The 17,661-nt window shown below is 72.7% G+C and overlaps 3 protein-coding genes across 4 annotated transcripts in view; 2 read left to right on the top strand and 1 right to left on the bottom strand.

The window, feature by feature from the left end:
* Window positions 1-5,143: 5,143 nt before the first annotated feature.
* On the top strand, window positions 5,144-7,503 carry C1QL4 (complement C1q like 4; the record flags this gene model as incomplete). The annotated part of the gene is made up of 2 exons (XM_084277273.1): window positions 5,144-5,665; window positions 7,324-7,503. 2 exons carry the CDS (start codon window positions 5,144-5,146, stop codon window positions 7,501-7,503), a joined length of 702 nt encoding a protein of 233 aa, XP_084133399.1.
* Window positions 7,504-8,250: 747 nt separating this feature from the next.
* LOC311202660 (dynactin subunit 2-like) lies at window positions 8,251-14,364 on the bottom strand. Of its 2 annotated transcripts, XM_084277261.1 has the most exons (14): window positions 14,233-14,364; window positions 13,333-13,401; window positions 11,052-11,148; window positions 10,879-10,940; window positions 10,331-10,429; window positions 10,069-10,229; window positions 9,797-9,959; window positions 9,627-9,692; window positions 9,503-9,541; window positions 9,308-9,385; window positions 9,148-9,219; window positions 8,921-9,023; window positions 8,715-8,806; window positions 8,251-8,615 (listed from the first exon to the last, which is right to left on the bottom strand). In XM_084277261.1, the coding sequence occupies exons 1-14, from the start codon at window positions 14,266-14,268 to the stop codon at window positions 8,529-8,531; spliced, it is 1,224 nt and encodes a 407-aa protein (XP_084133387.1). In that variant the 5' UTR covers window positions 14,269-14,364; the 3' UTR covers window positions 8,251-8,528. The 2 variants fall into 2 exon arrangements, with proteins under 2 accessions (XP_084133387.1, XP_084133386.1); XM_084277260.1 differs by lacking the exons at window positions 13,333-13,401; window positions 14,233-14,364 and having other exon boundaries at window positions 11,052-11,443.
* Window positions 14,365-15,699: 1,335 nt separating this feature from the next.
* KIF5A (kinesin family member 5A) overlaps window positions 15,700-17,661 on the top strand; it is a gene marked incomplete at its 5' end in the record, with an annotated part of 17,029 nt that continues 15,067 nt past the window's right edge. Inside the window, one exon of the mRNA XM_084277184.1 lies at window positions 15,700-15,856. Within this exon, the coding sequence (XP_084133310.1) occupies window positions 15,700-15,856 (157 nt within the window). The remainder of the gene's footprint in view (window positions 15,857-17,661) is intronic.

Here is a 17,661-nt window from a genome sequence, read left to right as displayed (position 1 = left end):
GGGACACACGGGGAACACGGGATGCGGATGAACCCCCCCCCCCGGGGGTGACACCACCCCTGTCCCTGGGTGGGACACCCCACCCCCCATCCGCTCGGCCCCGACTCACCGTGTGCAGAGCCCCCCGCCCCGCTGCTGACGGACAACCGGGTCCAGAGCCCCGACTCCCACCCCCCAGGACCTCCCAGCAACCCCCAAGCTGCCTCCTCAGCAATTAGCAGCAGGTGCTAACGAGCCTGGGAGGAGCAGGAGGGGAGAGCTGGGGCAGTGGGGGGGGGGCTGGGGGCCACGGCGGGGAGTGGGGTGCAGGGGTTCACACAGGGGAGGCACCACCCAGCGGGGAGGGGCCCCCCCAAAAGGTGGTGCCCCCACAAAAGTGCTGGAGGGGCTCCCAAACAGCCCCGCGGTGCCGCGGGTGATGGGGGGTTGGGGGGGGGGCACACACGACACCGCAGCCCCCGGCCCCTCCGCACCGGGCTCCCGCCGGGTATTTCACCGTAGCAGCCCCGGACAGTCACCCCCCGCCCGGCCCCGCTCTCCCCCCGTTCCTCCCCCCGCGGCTGCCGGTTTATTGTCGCCGTTCAAGGACAATTCTCCTCCAATCTCGGGCGGCCCCGCGGCCCCGCTCTGTTGGAACCTGCCCTGGCTGGAGCGCAGCGCCCGGCCGCGTCCAGCCCATCTGTATCCATTTGCACAAGGCCCCGGCCCGGCCTGACACGCCGATCTGTCTGTCTGTCTGTCCCGGCACGCCGCGGGGGGGGCGGGGGGGACCGGAGGGGGAGGGGTGATGTGCCCTAGGGACCGGGCACCGGGGTCCGGGCACCGAGCATCGGGGATGGGCACCGAGTACCGGGGCCTGGGTACCGAGCACCGGCGGCCATGCACCGGCAGCGGGTACCGGGCACAGGGGATGCTCACCGGGGACCGGGGACCGAGCGCTGGGGATGCTCACGGGGCACCGGGAACGTACACCGAGTACCGAGGGCTGGGTACCGCGCACCGTGCACCAGGGATGCTCACCGAGCACCGGGGGCCACGCACCGGCAGCGGGTACCGAGCACCGGGGATGCTCACCGAGCACCGGGGGCCACGCACCGGCAGCGGGTACCGGGCACAGGGGATGCTCACCGAGCACCGGGGTTGTGCACCGCGTACCGGGGGCGATCCAGCAGCTCCGGGTGCCGCGCACCGAGCCCCGGGCAGCTGGATGCGACCTGCGGGTCCTCGGGGGCCGCGTTGGCAGCTGCTGAACGTGGAGCGGCCGGGTGGCTGCACCGGAGCCCCCCCCCCGCGCCGGCCGCGCTGGCTGCCGCGGCGGGGGGGTCCGGGGATGCGGCGGGGGGGTCTGGGGACGCGGGGGGGGGGTCTGGGGATGCGGGGGGGGGGGTCTGGGGACGCGGGGGCCGGCGTTGTGCATTTATTCATGCTCTGCGCCCCGGCCCCGCCGCCTCCGGCCCCCGCGGCTCCCCCCGGGCTCAGGTCCCGGCTCCGGCCCCGCAGCCGCTGGCTCTGCGGTCGGGGAGGTGTCCGGTCGCCCCCCGGGGGCACCCAGGGCCCGGGTCCCGCCTGAGGCCGGCGGCAGCAGCCGGCGTGGGGCAGCAGAGGCGCCGGGAGCCGCGGGGGGCTGCGGACGGTGCCCCCGCGGTCGGCGGCACCCGGGGGTTCAGTTTTCCCCCTCAAGCCCCCCGCGGCAGCCGGACACCGCAGCCAGGCCCCGCACCAGGATCCAGCCCCGGCTCCCCCGCTTCCCCCTCTCCGGGAATGACCTTTCTGGTTTCACCCCCGGCGCCGGCTCCCCCCGCCCCGCTGGGGGCAACCGGACCCCCCCTTCCCTGCCCCTGCTCCCCCCCCCGCCGGTCCCCCGCGGTCCCGCGGCCAGGACCCGGGCACCCGCTCCCCGTCAGCCCTCGGTGCCCGCTAATTAGCACTCGGGCTTTCCCTCGCAGCCTGGCTAATTAATTCGCTGTTGCTGCTCATTACGATCAGCCGGCGGAGGGGGGAAGGCGGCGGCGGGGGGGGGACACACACACGACTCCGGCGTCCCCGTCCCCGGGGAGCGACACAGGCGGCCCCGGTGGCCGCCGAGCCCCGTCCCCGCCGGGATGAGCGGGGGAGATGCTCCAGCCGCCGTAATTTGTTGCACAAACATTGCCGGGTTGCTCAGGATCGCATTGATCCTCCCGCATAAAGGGCCCATAAATCCATCCAATATCCCGGCTGATTGATCGCCGCCCTTTGGAGGGAGCTGGCCCGGCCTGCAGATTCCCAACCGCTCGGATAAATTACGGCGGGAGCATCCCCCCCCTCCCCAAAACCCTCCGCCCGCCCCCAGCCCTGCGCCCGGGCAGGCGTGGGCACACGGATGCACTGCACACACACCGGCACGCACACGCGTGCCCTCCCATGCACACGCATGAGCGCACACACACCTGTACGCACAGGCATGCACACGCATGCACACGTGTGCACACATATGCACGTGGATGCACATGGATGCGCTCACATGCACACACGTGCTCTTGTGTGCACTCACGTGCACTCACACACACACACTGGTGTGCACTCACAGGCACACAGATGCACCCGCATGGACTCACGCGCACACGGATGCACACGGATGCACATGGATGCACTCACATGTACACACATGTACACACATGCACTGACATGCACACGGATGCACTGACACGCACACACATGCACACGGATGCACACGGATGCACTCACATGTACACACATGCACTGACATACACATGGATGCACTGACATGCACACACATGCACACGGATGCACACGGATGCACTGCCATGCCCTCTCAGGCCCTCTCTTGCCCTTGCACACCCACGCCTGCACTCACACACACTCACATGGACTCCCACGCACATGCACACACCGTGGCCTCACACACACACTCACACCCCCCCTTGGCCCGCACCCCCCGCCCCGCAGAGGGGCTCCGCGGGGGCTGCGCGGGGCCGCCGGCGGCTCCCGCCGGTTCCTCCTCTTTCCCCCGGTATTTTTCCGATCGCCGGGAGGCTGCGGGCGGGGGTGGGAAGCGGCTCCTCTCCCGGGAGCTCGGAGGGCAAAGACTTCATTCTGCGTAACGGAGCGACCCGGGCGCGCTGGGAGAAGAGCGGCCGTAAATCAGGTCCCTGCGCACCAGCGGCGCCGGGACCAGCCGGGGCCGCATCCGGACCCGCTCCGAGCAGCCCCGGCCCGCAGGAGCATCCCGCGGACCCTGGAGCTCGCTGGGGCTGGTGGCTCCTCCGTCCCCTCCCCGGGGCTGGGAAGGGACCGTGAGTCGCGGGGGCTTCGTGTCGGTGTCCCCCGGCCCCTTCCCCGGCGGCACCCGCGGATTCAAGGTGGGTCCTGGGGAGGGAACCCCAAAACCGGGGCTGGGGCTGTGCCCCCCACCCCGCAGCAGCAGCCCCTGTGCCAGGCACAGCCGTGCGCCCGAACCCTCCCCACTCACCTCCCCACACCCGCCTTGCACACGCAGACACACGCACCCCAGCACCCCCCCCCTCCCCTTGCACACCCACAAGCCCTGTGCACACACACAGAGCCCTGCACGCTCCCCCCCCGACCCCAGGAGCATCCACATCCCCCCCTGTGCTCTGCGCACACTCAGGCCTCTGCACCCCGTCGCACACACACGCACCCCCCAGACCCCTCCACCACCACCCGAGCACCCAGCACCCTCCCCCTGCACACACCTGCCCCCCCCATCCCCGCACACACACACGCAGAGCTGTGCACGCGCAAAGGCAGCCCCCCCCCCCCCGCACCCTCCCCGCACCCATTGCACCCGCACACCCCCCCCGGGGGCTCCCCCGTGCACCCATCACAGCCCCGCACACCCTCCCCGCCCCGCGCCGCCGTCCCCCCGCCCCCGCCGTGCCCGGTGCCGTCGAGCGGGGCGGGCGGAGCGGGGCTGCGGGCGCGGCGCGGTGCGGGCGGTGGCCCCGGCACGTGGCTCCCGGCGCCGCGGGCGGCAGGTACCGGCGGGCAGGGAGCGGGGGGGGGCGAAGGGGGGGCTCCGCCGCGGGCCTGGGGCCGCGCGTCCCCGGGGACCCCGGGCGGGAGCGGGGGAGGCTCCGGGAGAACCGCCCCGGGCGGCGCTGCCCGTCCCCGTCCCTGTTCCCGTCCCCGCCGGTGAGCACCGGGGACAGCGCGGTGCGGGGCAGCGGCGGCGCCGCCCGGGGGACGCTTCCCGGGGGGGGGTCCCGTTCCCGGGGGTGCCGCTCCTGGGCAACTTGGAGAGAAGTTGCCCCGCGCGTCGCGGCGGCTCCATCCCGGCTCCATCCCGGCTTCATCCCGGCTCGGTCCCGGCTCGGTCCCGGCTTCATCCCGGCTCGGTCCCGGCTCCATCCCGGCTCCGGTTACATCACCAGCTCCGACACCGGCTCCGGTCCTGGTTGCATCATCGACTCCGGTCCCGACTCCAAGACCGGCTCCGGTCCTGGCTGCTGCAGGAGCTCCGGTCTCGACTCCGGCTCCGGCTCTGGTCTCAGCCCTTTCCCCGGCTCCGCTCCCGGCTCGGTCGCCGTCTCGGGTCCCGGCTCTGCTCCCGGTTCCATCGCCGGCTCCGGTTTCGTCCTCTCCACCGGCCCAAGTCCCGGCTCCATCCGCGGCTCCGCTGCCGGCTCCGTCCCCAGCCCCGCTCCCCTCGCCATCCCCGGCCCTGCCGCTGCCACCGCCGCCGGCCCCATCCCCATCGCCACCCCCAGCTCCGGCCCCTCTGCCGGCCCCACTCCCGGCTCCGCTCCCAGCGCCGCTGCCGGCTCCGGCCCCACTGCTCTGAGCGCCCCCAGCTCCGTCCCCATCCCCATCCCCATCCCCATCCTTATCCCCATCCCCATCCCCATCCCCATCCCCATCCCCATCCTCATCCTCCTCCTCATCCTCACCCCCAGCCCCAGCCCCAGCCCCTCTCCCGGCCCCACTCCCGCCCCCATCCCCACCCTGCCCGGTCCCCGCTCCCACCCCAGTCCCCCCGGCGCCTGTGGCTCAGTGGGCGGCTGGGTGCCGTCCGCGCCCCGGCTCCACCATCGCGCCCAAGGGCGAGGAGGACCTGCTGGCGCTGGCGGCCTCCCGGCTGAGCCGCAGGAAGCGGGTGGCCGGGGCGGCCGTCGGCGTGGCCATGGTGCTGGTGCTGCTGGTGGCCATCCCGCTGCTGGTCCACAGCTCCAAGGCGGCCGCTCACTACGAGATGCTGGGCAGCTGCCGCATGGTCTGCGACCCCTACCCCGGCCCCGAGCTGCCCCCCGCCTCCCCCCCCCCCTTCCTGCCCGGTGCCAAGGGCGAACCGGGGCGCAAGGGTCGCGCCGGCGTGCGGGGCCCCCCCGGACCGCCGGGACCGCGGGGGCCGCCGGGTGAACCGGGCCGGCCGGGCCCGCCGGGGCCCCCCGGGCCGGGCCCCGGGGGGTACATCCCGTCCTTCTACAGCCCCAAGATCGCGTTCTACGCGGGGCTGCGGAAGCCCCACGAGGGCTACGAGGTGCTGCGCTTCGACGACGTGGTGACCAACGTGGGCAACTACTACGAGCCCTCGAGCGGGAAGTTCACCTGCCCCCTGCCCGGCATCTACTTCTTCACCTACCACGTCCTCATGCGCGGCGGCGACGGCACCAGCATGTGGGCCGACCTCATGAAGAACGGGCAGGTACCGGCCGGGCCGGCTGCGCCCCCGGCGCCGCCGCGACGGGTCCCCCCGGCGCCCCCCGCCCCGCTGCCCCCGGCGCCCCCCGCCCCGCTCCCCCCGGCGCTCCAGCCCCGCTCCCCCCGGCGCCCCCCGCCCCGCTCCCCCCGGCGCTCCAGCCCCGCTCCTCCAGCCCCGTTGCTCCGTGTGTCTCCACCCGGCTCCCCCATCCCGGTTCTCCCTGCCTGCTCCCCCCAGCCCAGTTTCCCTGTCAGCCTTTCCCTATCCCGGTTTTCCCATCTCGTTTCCTCCCATCCCAGTTCTCCCAGTTCACCCGGTTCTCCATCCCCGTTTCCCTCCACCCCAGTCCCCACATTCTGTTTCCCCCATCCAATTCCCCATCCAATTCCCCATCCCTGCTCCCCCCACCTCGGTACCCCCATCCCCATCTCCCCCCAGTTCCATTCCCCCTCTGGGATCACGGAGAGGGCGACTGGGGGAGCCCCCCCCCCCCCCCCAGCCCCACACCCATCCCCAGCACCCCGGCCTTGGGGACATGCTGCTGGGGTGGGGGTGTCACACGCTCCCCTGGGAGCACCGGGCTGGGACCCAGCAGGGACCAGAGCCTGGCTGGGACAGTGGCCATGACTGGGGACAACCAGCTGCGCCCCCCCCTTGGGACAGCCACCAGTCTGGGGGGCTGCGCTGTGCCCCCCACCCATCCCTTTGTTCCTGGTGGCGCAGCCCACCCGGCAGCTCCTCGCCGCCCGGACGCTTCCCACCTGGTGTGGGAAAACCAGGGATGGGTCCAGCTTGACCACGCCAGCTCCATCCCCCCACCCCCCACATCCCCCCCCCCACCCCGGAACTGCCCCCCGTTTCCCAGAGCATCCCTGGTCCCCGGGGATGGCGCAGGGGTGTGGGGCAGGGCTCTGGGTGCTCGGGGTGCTCTGGGTGCTCCGGACCCCGTCACCAGCGGGTCCCTGAGGAGACCCAACGGTGAGGCCCGGCTCCCACAGCCCGGCCGGAGGGACCCCGGGGTGCGGTGAGGGGTGGGGGGGGGGTCTGTCCCTGTCCCCTCGTGTCACCAGCCAGCAGAAGCTGGGGAGGGGGGGACAGACGGACACACGTCGGCTCCTTCGCCCGGTTCTGCCGCAACCGGGAGACGTGACCTTGAGCGGTGACGGACAGAGGGACAGAGGGACAGAGGGACAGAGGGACAGGGACAGAATGAGCCGGGGTGGGGGGCGCCTAGAGCAGCTCAGCCCCCCCATTCCCCCAGCCCCACACCCCATTCCCAGTCTCAGTCCCAGGGGATGGGATGCTGGGAGGGGATGTTGGGGGATGTGGGGAGGATGCTGGGGGGGTGTGTGGGGGTGCTGGGAGGGGATGTAGGGGGCTGTGGGGGGGATGCTGGGGGCTGTGGGGGGGATGTTGGGGGGTGTGTGTGGGGATATTGGGAAGGGATGTTGGGGGGATGCTGGGAGCTGTGGGGGGGATGTTGGGGAGGATGCTGGTGGCTGTGGGGGAGATGCTGTGAGGGGGATGCTGGGGGCTGTGTGGAGGATGCTGGGGGCTGGGGAGGGGATGCTGTGAGGGGGATGCTGGGGCTGTGGGGGGGATGCTGGGGAGGATGCTGGGGGCTGGGGGGGTTGTGTCCCCTGAGGGCAGTGCCCCCCCAGGTGAGGGCCAGCGCCATCGCTCAGGACGCCGACCAGAACTACGACTACGCCAGCAACAGCGTCATCCTGCACCTGGACGTGGGGGACGAGGTCTGTGTCAAGCTGGACGGGGGCAAAGTCCACGGGGGCAACACCAACAAGTACAGCACCTTCTCCGGCTTCATCATCTACCCCGACTGAGCCCCCCCGGCCCCCCCACCCCCCGGGGACGGGGCTGCGGGGTGGGGGAGGGGGCTCCCCGCTCCCCCCGGTGCCACCGTCCCTCCCCACAGCGCTGGGTGTGCTGAGAGACCCCCCCGTGTCCCCCCCCTGCCCTGCAGCCCCCAACCCGCCCCCCCAGCGCCCCCGCCCCCGCATGCCAGCACCCCACAGGGTGTGGGGGTGTCCCCTGTGCTGTCGTTGTCCCCCCCCCCATCCCGCTGCTGTTCCCCCCAATAAAACACTCCGGGTTTGGATGTGCTGCCTGGGCCCCTGGGGGGGTCACACAGAGAGAGGGGACCCCTGGGGACAGGGGGGGGGGACGGACACCCCCGGGGGGGTCTCTGTGCCGCTGTCCCCACAGCGGTGATGAGGCCACGGTGGGGGGGTGGGGGGCAGAGGGGGGTGTCCCCCTCATTACCCCCGCACACACCGGCCCCACACACGGGGGTGCGAGGGCACAACCCCCCCGCACCCCCCCCCGGCTGGGGACCCGCCTGCCCGGGGGGGTTTGGGGAGGATCCCCCGCCCCCCCCGCGTGTCCCTGGGCCGGTGCTGCCACCCCGCGGCCAGAGCCGGGAGGACACCGCAGGACCCCCCCCCTTTCCCCCCCCCCACAGCCCCCCCGAGGTGCCGTGTAACCCCCCCTCCCGTCTGGGGGGGTCCCACACCATTCAAAGCTGCATCTCAGCCCCCAGCCCCAAGGAGACGCTGACAGGGATGCACAGGGAGCCCAGCCATTTATTGGGGCAAATCGGGGGGTACAGACACCCCCCACCCCAGGAGTGAATGGGGGGGGGGACACACCCCTCCAGCCCCCGCACTGGGCAGGGGGGGGGGCAGAACCAGGGTATTTACAAGCGGGTGGGGGGGGTGATTCCCAGGGGGCTGCAGGGCCCAGGGTGGGTGGGGGTGCCCAGGGTGGGAGGAGTGTCTCCAGGGTGGGGGGGGGTCTCCAGGGTTGGGGGGGGGTCTCCAGGGTCGGGGGGGGCGTCTCCAGGGTGGTCTCACTTCTGCAGCCGCTTGATACGAGCATCCATGTCTGTGAAGTTCTCCTCCACCACGGCCAGGTTCTCCATCATCGTCTTCTGGACCTGGGGGGGCACAGGGATGGGTGGGGAAGGGTGCTGAGAGCAAAGGGGGGGCCAGGACGGGGACCCCTCCCCACCCCCCAGGGTGCTGGTGGGACCCACCTCTGCCAGCAGCACCCTGTGATCCTTGAGAGCCCCAGCGATCTCCTGCTGCGTGGTGTCCAAGTGCACCAGGACCTGCCCGAACTGGGAGGCTGGGGGGGGCAGGGAGGTCAGGGGGAGCAGGGATGAGCCCCCCGACCCCCATCCCGAGGTGCTCACGGTCACACCGCGCCGTGGCCCCCAACAGACCCCCCCCAGCCCCCCACCTTGCTCGTGCAGGTCCCTGAGGGTCACCAGCCTCTGCACCACGTCGGGCAGGGTGCTGGTCACAGAGTCCCAGCGCTGCAGCATCTCGTAGATCTGGTGGACCTGGGGCAGGAATTGGGGAGGGGGTTCAGCACAGGCTGGAGGGGGGGTCTCCATACAGCCCCTGCCATGCTAGGGGTGCTGTTAGGGGTGCTGTCGGGGGGGGTCCCTGCCCCCCTGCTCTGACCTTGCTCTGGGTGTCAGCATCCTGCACGGTCGCCTTGTGCTTGGCAATCTCATTCACCTTGCCCAGGACGCTCTGGGGAGGGGGGAGCAGATGTGAGACCCCCAAATCCAGCAGTGCCCACCCCCAATTTCCCAGCCCTGGCCCCGTGCCCCCCCCTCACCTGCAGCCGGGCCTCCACCTGGTCCAGCACAGCCACGTCCAGGATGTTGACCTTGGCCTGCAGGACCTGCAACGTGTCCTGGGGGTGGGGACAGGGGTGAGGGGGGGACAGCAGCACCCCGGGACCACCCCCCAAGCACTATGGGCAGGGGCAGTGGGAGAAAAGGGCCCCCATGCACCCCCCAGCCCGACTCACCATGATGCTGGTGCCCTTCTGCCCCACCAGCAGCGGGTTCTGTGGGGGGGGAAGCGCATCAGTGGGGCAGGATGGGGAGCAGGAGGGCAGAGTTTGGGGAGGGGGGGGGGTCCTGGCCCCTCACCTGGCTGTCGGGCTCACGCTGCACCATCACCTCCAGCTGCATCAGCCGCTTCTCCAGCTCAGCGATCTGGGGGGGAACAAGGGGGTGGGGTGGCAGGACACCCCATTTGGGGGGCAGAACTGCATTCCCCTCCTCCTCCTCCTCCTCCTCCTCCTCCTCCTCCCACTCACCTTGGCAGTCCGGGCAAACTGGTCGTGCTCCGGCCTCCAGTAGAGCTCAAAGGTGACCCCGTCCCCGGGGGGTGCGGGGGCTTTGGGGGGGCCCTTCCCGGGGGGCCCCTTCCTCGGTGCTGCTGTGCTGCACTTGGCCACCTCCAGCTGCTGCAGCAGCCGCCTGGGCAGGGAGGAGCGGTGGGCAGGGGGCATCGCCCCTCGGGGACGCTGCCACCCCCGAGGTGTGGCCCCTGGGGGGGGGTCTGGGGGGGTCTGGGGGCTCCACTCACTTGGCCACGGCACCTGCAGGGTCTGCGAAGTCGATGGCTGCAGCGGGGCCCAGCAGCTTCTCCAGGTGGCCGGAGACCAGCTGCTGCCTCAGCCCCTCCACCTGCCTGGCCAGGGCCATGGGCGTCAGCTCCTCCTCGGCCGCCGCCTCCTTCACCGCGCTCTGGGCAGGGGGAAGGACAGACGGACGCGGCGCAGCTCAGGACAGCGTCCCCAGAGGTGCCCGGGGTCCCCGAAGGTGCCCGGGGTGGGGGTGCTGCTCACCTGGATCTGCTCCACCTCCATCATCAGCTCCTGCACCTCGTGCTGCAGCCGCTGGTACCGCTGCTGGGGGGTCTCTTTGACACCCAGACCCTCGCCCAGCTGTGGGGAGAGGAACGGGGGGGTCACCAGGCACCCGGGGGGGCACGTGGGGTGCTGGGACCCTGGTACCCAACTCCCCTTGCTGCTCGCTTGTTACCACAGAACCCAGGGTGGGGAGGTTGGGCAGGGACCCCTGGGGACCCCCCCAGCCCAGCCCCCCTCCCAAAGCGGGGTCACCTCCAGCAGGACGACACCCAGGGCTGAGGGGCTGGGGTCTCCCTGGAGAAGGGGACCCCCCAGCCCCTCTGGAGCCCACAGAGAGGGGTGTTGGGATGGACCTTCCCGCGTCCCGCTGCCCCCACCGGGACACCGGGACACGGTGCTGGGCAGGGGCTGGGGGGGGTGGGATCGGGGGGGGGGTGGGTGGGACCCGGGGGCCCCCTCACGCCCCCCCCGGGCCGGGGGCAGGGCTGTCAGCCCGGGGAGGCTCCGGGAGGCTCCTGACTCACCATCTCGAACTCGCCCGACTCGTAGCCCATTCTCCTGCTCCTGCCGATGCGGTCGGAGAAATCTGGCAGGGGGGGAGCAGAGCCAGGGGGTCACCCCCAAAACACCCCGGGGGGGGCTCCCCGAGGGCTCCCCACAGCCCAGGACCCCCCCTTCTCCCTCTCCCTCTCCCTACCCACTCCCTCGGTGCCCAGGCGCTTGTCCTTGAACTTCTCGTAGGCAGCGTTGGGGTTGATGATCAGATGCTCCACGCTGGTGCTGCTCAGCTCCTCCTGCACGGGGGGGGATGCTCGGGGTTGGGGGGGGGACAGGGGGGCTGCAAGCGGCTGGTGGCAGAGCTGCCGCCCCCCCACAGCCCCCGCTGGGCACCCACAGGCAGGGACAGGACCCGGCAGAGGGTCCTGGGTGCGAAAGGCACCCGGGGTTTGGAGTGGGAGCATCGGACCCCCTGGCCTGGCCAAGCCTGGTGGGCAGACCCCCCCCCCAACCCCCCCCTCACCGAGGCTCAGAACCGTCCAGCAGCCCCCCCAGCAGCCCCAGGCTGTGTTTTGGGGGGTGGGGGGGGCACTGGGGGTGCCCTCAAGGACCCGGCAGGGTGAGCGCAGAGGGAGCCCTGGCTCTCCTCACCGCCCCCCCCACGGATTGAGGGTGGGGGGTCCTGACCCGAAGGACCCCCCCCTGCACCCCGTGGCCCAGCGCAGCCCCTCCCCACCCCTGCACCCGTTTTTGGGGTGGATGGAGAAGGGGTGGGTGCAGCAGGAGCGGTGCTGGCGGTGTGGGGGGGTCCCTCTGGCTGGGGGGGCACAGCACAGGGTCATGTTCGGGCTCTTACCAGCTCCTGGCGTTTCCCAGGGGTGAGAAAGTCAAAGTTAGAGGAGGGGGGGGGAGAGAGAGACAAAAAACCCGTTAGAAGGTTGGCCCCACGCGCAGCCCCCGGCACCCCCGGCCCTGCGCCCAGGGTGCTGCTGGGGTGGCCCCACTGGGTGGGACACGGGGGGGCTGCCAGCAGGGAGGGGGGGGGAGCAGCAGCTGCGAGCGTGGGGGGGGCTGGACCCCTCTGCTGGGGATGCTGGGGCAGCCGGGGGGGCGGCAGGGACAGTGAGGGGTGGTCAGGGTGCCCTGAGGGAGCCTCAGAGTGGGGTGCAGGGGGGGTTGGGGTGATGTTCTGATACCCCCCCCCCCCAGCTCCTCTTTTTCCATGGGTGGGATGTGAGTGGAGAGGGGGCTGGGGTGGGACAGACCCCACGGGGCACCCAACACCCCCAGGTCCCCAAGGGGCCCCCAGCTGTGGTCCTGGGGGGCAAACCCCCCATGCTGGTCCCGGGAGGGGTGTGAGCTGCCCCCCCCGTTTGGCAGGGGGGATGGGGGCTCAGCACGGCCCCTCTCCCCTGCCCCCAGCGTGTGGGCAGGATGGGCTGGGGGGGGCTGGCAGCACCCCCAGCCCTGGGCAGCACCCATGGGCGCAGCAGCGTCACTGGGGGGGCACGAGGCCACTGCAGGGGGGGCACAGGGTGGCCAAGACCCGGTGTGGGGGTCCAGGGGGGCCCAAAGGACAAGGAGAACAGCACATGCAGCAGGCAAGTCATGCATGGGGGGGGGGATGTCACACCCTGGGACCCACGGGGGCTGCTGGGTGCCCCCCCCCCCACCCCACAGCAGAGACACCCACAGCCAGGACGGGGCACCCAGGTGACAGGGACCCCACGGGCATCACCACGTGCAACCCCCCCCCACCCCCCCATGCGAGCCAGGAGCAGCAGAGGGGCTCTTACTTGTGCAAACTAGTGTCCAGCCAAGGTGGGAGCAGTGGGGGGGCGAGGGGGGGCAAGAGGGGGGGAAACGGGGTGAGTCCAGCACAGGAGAGCCAAGGGACACCCCACAGCAGTGCGAGGGGCTCCGGGGTGGGGGGGGGGCAGCACCCAAAACCCTGGTGACACTTGGGTGTCCCGCCTGCAGCCGGAGGGAAACCCCCAGGGGGGGTCACAGGGGCAGCCCCCCCCCATCCCCCTGTGGTTTGGCACAACTGAGGGGTGCTGGGAGCGATTTTGGGTGGAAATGGCCCATTTTGGGGCTCCCACACGGGATCTCTGCCCCGTTTGGGATGGGGGGGCCGGGTACCCACTGTACCCCCCCCTGCCCTGCCCACACCGACCCTGCGACTCCCCCAGAGGCTGTCGGGACTGGGGGGAGCAGCCGTGACCCCCCCAAGCACCCAGCAGAGCCCCGTGTGACTGGGACCCACCCCCAGCATCACCCAGCGTCACCCCACACAGGGAACGGCTGCGGCCTGGGGGGGGGGGGGGCTCTGTGGGACCCCCACCAGCCCCCAGAGCCGCTTTACCGGGGGCTGCGGCACGGTGGGAGCGGGGGGGGGGCTGGGAGCTGTGTCAGTGCCCGGGGGGCGGTGGGGAGGGGGGGGGGCTCGGCCCCTCCCCAGGGCCCCGGCGAGGCCTCACCGCCTCGAACTCGGCCTGGTCGTCCTCGGGCAGGTCGCTGGTCTCGTAGACGTCGGGCTCGTTCCGGGCCTGGGGGGCGAGGGCAGCGCTGACGGTACCACCCCTGTCAGACCCCCCTGTACCCCCCCTGTACCCCAACCCCCCTGTGCCCCCAACCCCTGTGAGACCCCCCTGTGCCCCCAACCCCTGTCAGACCCCCTGTACCCCCCCTGTACCCCAACCCCCCTGTGCCCCCAACCCCTGTGAGACCCCCCTGTACCCCAACCCCTGTGAGACCCCCCTGTACCCCCAACCCCTGTGAGACCCCCCTCAGACCCCCCCTGTACCCCAACCCCCCTGTGCCCCCAACCCCTGTCAGACCCCCTGTACCCCCCCTGTACCCCAACCCCTGTGAGACCCCCCTGTACTCCCCCTGTACCCCAAACCCCTGTGCCCCCAACCCCTGTCAGACCCCCCTGTACCCCCCAACCCCTGTGAGACCCCCCTGTACCCCCCCTGTACCCCAACCCCCCTGTGCCCCAACCCTCCTCAGACCCCCCCTGTGCCCCCAACCCCTGTCAGACCCCCCTGTACCCCCAACCCCCCTGTGCCCCCAACCCCTGTGAGACCCCCCTGTACCCCCCAACCCCTGTCAGACCCCCCTGTATCCCCAACCCCTGTCAGACACCCCCTGTGCCCCCCGGCTCCCCACACACCCCACTCACCCCCCCCTGCTTCCTCAGACCCCCCACGACCCCCCAGACATCTCCGACCCCCCCCCCATCCCCCTGTGCCCCCCAGTCGCCCCAAAAACACCCCACTGGCTGACACCGCCCCCCCCAGACCCCCCTGGATCCCCTGAGACACCTCCCCCCCATCACGTCGGACCCCCCCCGTCCCCCGGGCCGGTCCCGCACTCACGATGCCGGGCAGGTCGGCGTACTTGGGGTCGGCCATGGCCGGGGCCGGTCCCGGGGGGCTGCTAAGGGGGGGTCGGTGAAGGGGGGGGTCGGGAACGGGTGGGGTTGGGACCGGGGGGTCGGTGCCGGGGGGGGGTCCCGGGTCGCGGTGGGGCGGCCGGTCCCGGGCAGGGGGGTCGGTCGGGGGGGGTCGGTCGGGGGGGTCGGTCGGGGGGTCCCGGGGCGCTGCCGGGGTCCCGGCCGCACCGATCAGCACCGGGGAGGGCGGGGCCGGTCTCGCGAGAGCAGCGCGCGGAAACGGAGCGCGCGGGGGGCGGGGCCTGAGCGGAGGGGAAACACGGGGGGGGGGGAGGGGACCCGGGGCCCGGGGTGTTGGGGGGTTGGGGTGTTGGGGGGGGGTTACACGGGGGGGTACCCCGGGGGATGCTCCGCACAGGCCGGGTCCCGGGGGGGGGAGGGGTGCAGGTTGTGGGGTCCCCACGGAGCTGTGTCCGTGGGAGTGCCCCCCCCCCCCTCCCGGGGTGTTTTGGGGTCACGGGGGAGACCCCCAGGCTGGGCCGGGCCACCAAGGACACGAGCGTGCGCGGCCTCAGCGCCGGGAGGGGCCGTGAGTCAGGGCTGCGGGGGGAGGGGCGCTGAGAAGGCGGTGGGGAGGGGGCTGGCCTTGTGCCGACCCCCTCCCCCCCCTCACCCCGGCCTCAGCCTGGGCAGGGTCACCGCCCCCCTGCCCCCACCCCCCGCCATGAATCAGCATTGGGGGGGGGGCGGGGGGATCGTCCCCGGGGCCGGGCGTGTCGCCCCCCCCCCATCCCCGTCCACCTTAAGAGCCGCGGGCAGCTCCACCTTAACGCGAGGGGGGGGCGTGCGCGTGCGGGGGAGCGGCTCCCCCCCCCCATCACCCGGTACCGGGGCTGCAGTGGCGACAGCAGCGCGGTCACTGGAGCAGGAGCGCTGCGGAGCATCCCCCCCCGGCGCCGCCCTTCCTCCCGCATCCCGCATCCCCGGGCAGCATCCCGCATCCCTGGGTACCACCCAGCATCCCTGAGCAGCATCCTGCATCCCTGGGTACCGCCCGGCATCCCTGAGCAGCATCCCGCATCCCTGGGTACCACCCAGCATCCCTGAGCAGCATCCTGCATCCCTGGGTACCGCCCGGCATCCCCGAGCAGCATCCTGCATCCCTGGGTACCGCCCGGCATCCCTGAGCAGCATCCCGCATCCCCGGGGACCACCCAGCATCTCTGGGTACCACCCAGCATCCTTGGGCAGCATCCCGCATCCCCGAGCAGCATCCCGCGCCCCCGGGTAGCGCTCAGCATCCCCGGGGTACCACTCGGCCCGTAGGTTGTCACCTTCATCCCTGGGTACCGCCCGCAGCCGCGGGTGACATCCCACCCCCTCGGGGACCAGCAGCACCCTTGGGCCCCCCCCCCGGCACCCTCCCGGGCTCCCGGACGCCCCCCCCGCCATGGCCGAGCCCAGCGCCGAGTGCAGCATCAAGGTCCTGTGCCGGTTCCGGCCCCTCAACCAGGCGGAGATTCTGCGGGGGGACAAATTCCTGCCCGTGTTCCAGGGCGACGACAGCGTGGTGGTGGGGGTGAGTGGGGGGGGCACCGGTGGGGGGGGTGAGTGGGGGGGGGGCACCGGTGGTGGGGGTGAGTGGGGGGGGGGCACCGGTGGTGGGGGTGAGTGGGGGGGGGCACCGGTGGGGGGGGGTGAGTGGGGGGGGGCACCGGTGGGGGGGGCACCGGTGGTGGGGGTGAGTGGGGGGGGGCACCGGTGGGGGGGGCACCGGTGGTGGGGGTGAGTGGGGGGGGGCACCGGTGGGGGGGGCACCGGTGGTGGGGGTGAGTGGGGGGGGGGCACCGGTGGTGGGGGTGAGTGGGGGGGGGGCACCGGTGTGGGGGTGAGTGGGGGGGGGCACCGGTGGTGGGGGCACCGGTGGTGGGGGTGAGTGGGGGGGGCGGGCACCGGTGGTGGGGGTGAGTGGGGGGGGCGGGCACCGGTGGGGGGGGTGAGTGCGGGGGGGGCACCGGTGTGGGGGGTGAGTGGGGGGGGCACCGGTGGGGGGGGGCACCGGTGGTGGGGGTGAGTGGGGGGGGGCACCGGTGGTGGGGGCACCGGTGGTGGGGGTGAGTGGGGGGGGGGGCACCGGTGGTGGGGGTGAGTGCGGGGGGGGGGCATCGGGACCCCCTGACCGCGGGGGGAGCGGGGGCAGCCCGGGGAGGGTCAGCTTGGGGGGGGGTGCTGGGGGGGGGCAGCCTGGGTGTGGCCGGTAGCAGCGATGCCCAAATGGGCCCTTGTCCCCTCACCCCGGGCGTGTCCCCTGCCCCCCCCCGCCCTTCCCTTACCCCCCCTCCGCTCCTTTCCCGCTCCCAGTGCACCCCAGTCTGGCCCAGTGCCCGGGGATGGGGGTGGGGGGTGTTGTTTACAATGAGCGGAGACGCCCTGACCCCCCCGGGGGGGCTCGATCGGGCCCCGAGGGCAGCACGGGGGGGGTTGGGGGGGGATTTGCCGCAGATCCTGCCCCCCCCCCCCCCGCTGCGGCCCTTTGTTGGGAGGTGAAGCCGCGCAAGGGGGGGGGGGGCTCGGGGACCGCGGACAAGGCCCCCAGTATAACACCCGCCCATGACCCCCCCATCCCCATGACCCCCCCCATCCCCATGACGCCCCCCCCATCCCCATGACCCCCCCATCCCCCTGACGCCCCCCCCCATCCCCATGACCCCCCCATCCCCATGACCCCCCCCATCCCCATGACGCCCCCCCCATCCCCATGACCCCCCCATCCCCCTGACGCCCCCCCCCATCCCCATGACCCCCCCATCCCCATGACCCCCCCATCTTCGCACGGGGGGGGGGGTTGGAGCTCCCTGCCCGGCCTGGGCACCCCAGCCCTAAACTGGGGGGGGTCCCCAGGGAAGATGCGGGTTCCTTGGGGTGGGGGGGGGGCAGCGGGGCCCCCCCGGGGGTGCGGGTGTTGGGGGGGGCGCGGGGGGGCTGTGCGGGCTCCGTGGGTGGTGGCGCGTGGCTGCGCGGTGGTGCCGGCGCAATGCGGGGTGATGCGGGGGGCGGTTTAGTGCGGGGGGGGGGGGGGAAGGGGATGCGTGACCGGCGGCGGGCGGGGCGGTTGTGCCGCGTCCGTCTGTCCCCGCGTCCGTCCGTCTGTCCCCACGTCCGTCTGTCTGTCCCCGCCGCGGTTCAGCACCGGAGCCCGGACAGCTCCCGGCCCGTGGGAGGGGGGGAAGGGGGGGGGGAGGGATGAAGTGTAGGGGGGGCTGAGAGTATATTGGGGGGGGGTCTATGGGGTGTATGGAGGGGGCTTGGGGGGTCTTTGGGGGGGTGAGGAGCCTGTGGGGGTGGATGGAGCTGTATGGGGGGACTGAGCTATGGCGGTGAATGGGGGGGTCGGGGGTGTATGGGGGGGTCT

The sequence above is a fragment of the Gallinula chloropus genome, assembly GCF_964237585.1.
Source record: "Gallinula chloropus genome assembly, chromosome: 31".
Taxonomy (NCBI): domain Eukaryota; kingdom Metazoa; phylum Chordata; class Aves; order Gruiformes; family Rallidae; genus Gallinula; species Gallinula chloropus.
The sequence above is the reverse complement of the archived record's forward strand: the minus strand, read 5'-3'. Positions and strand labels throughout refer to the sequence as shown.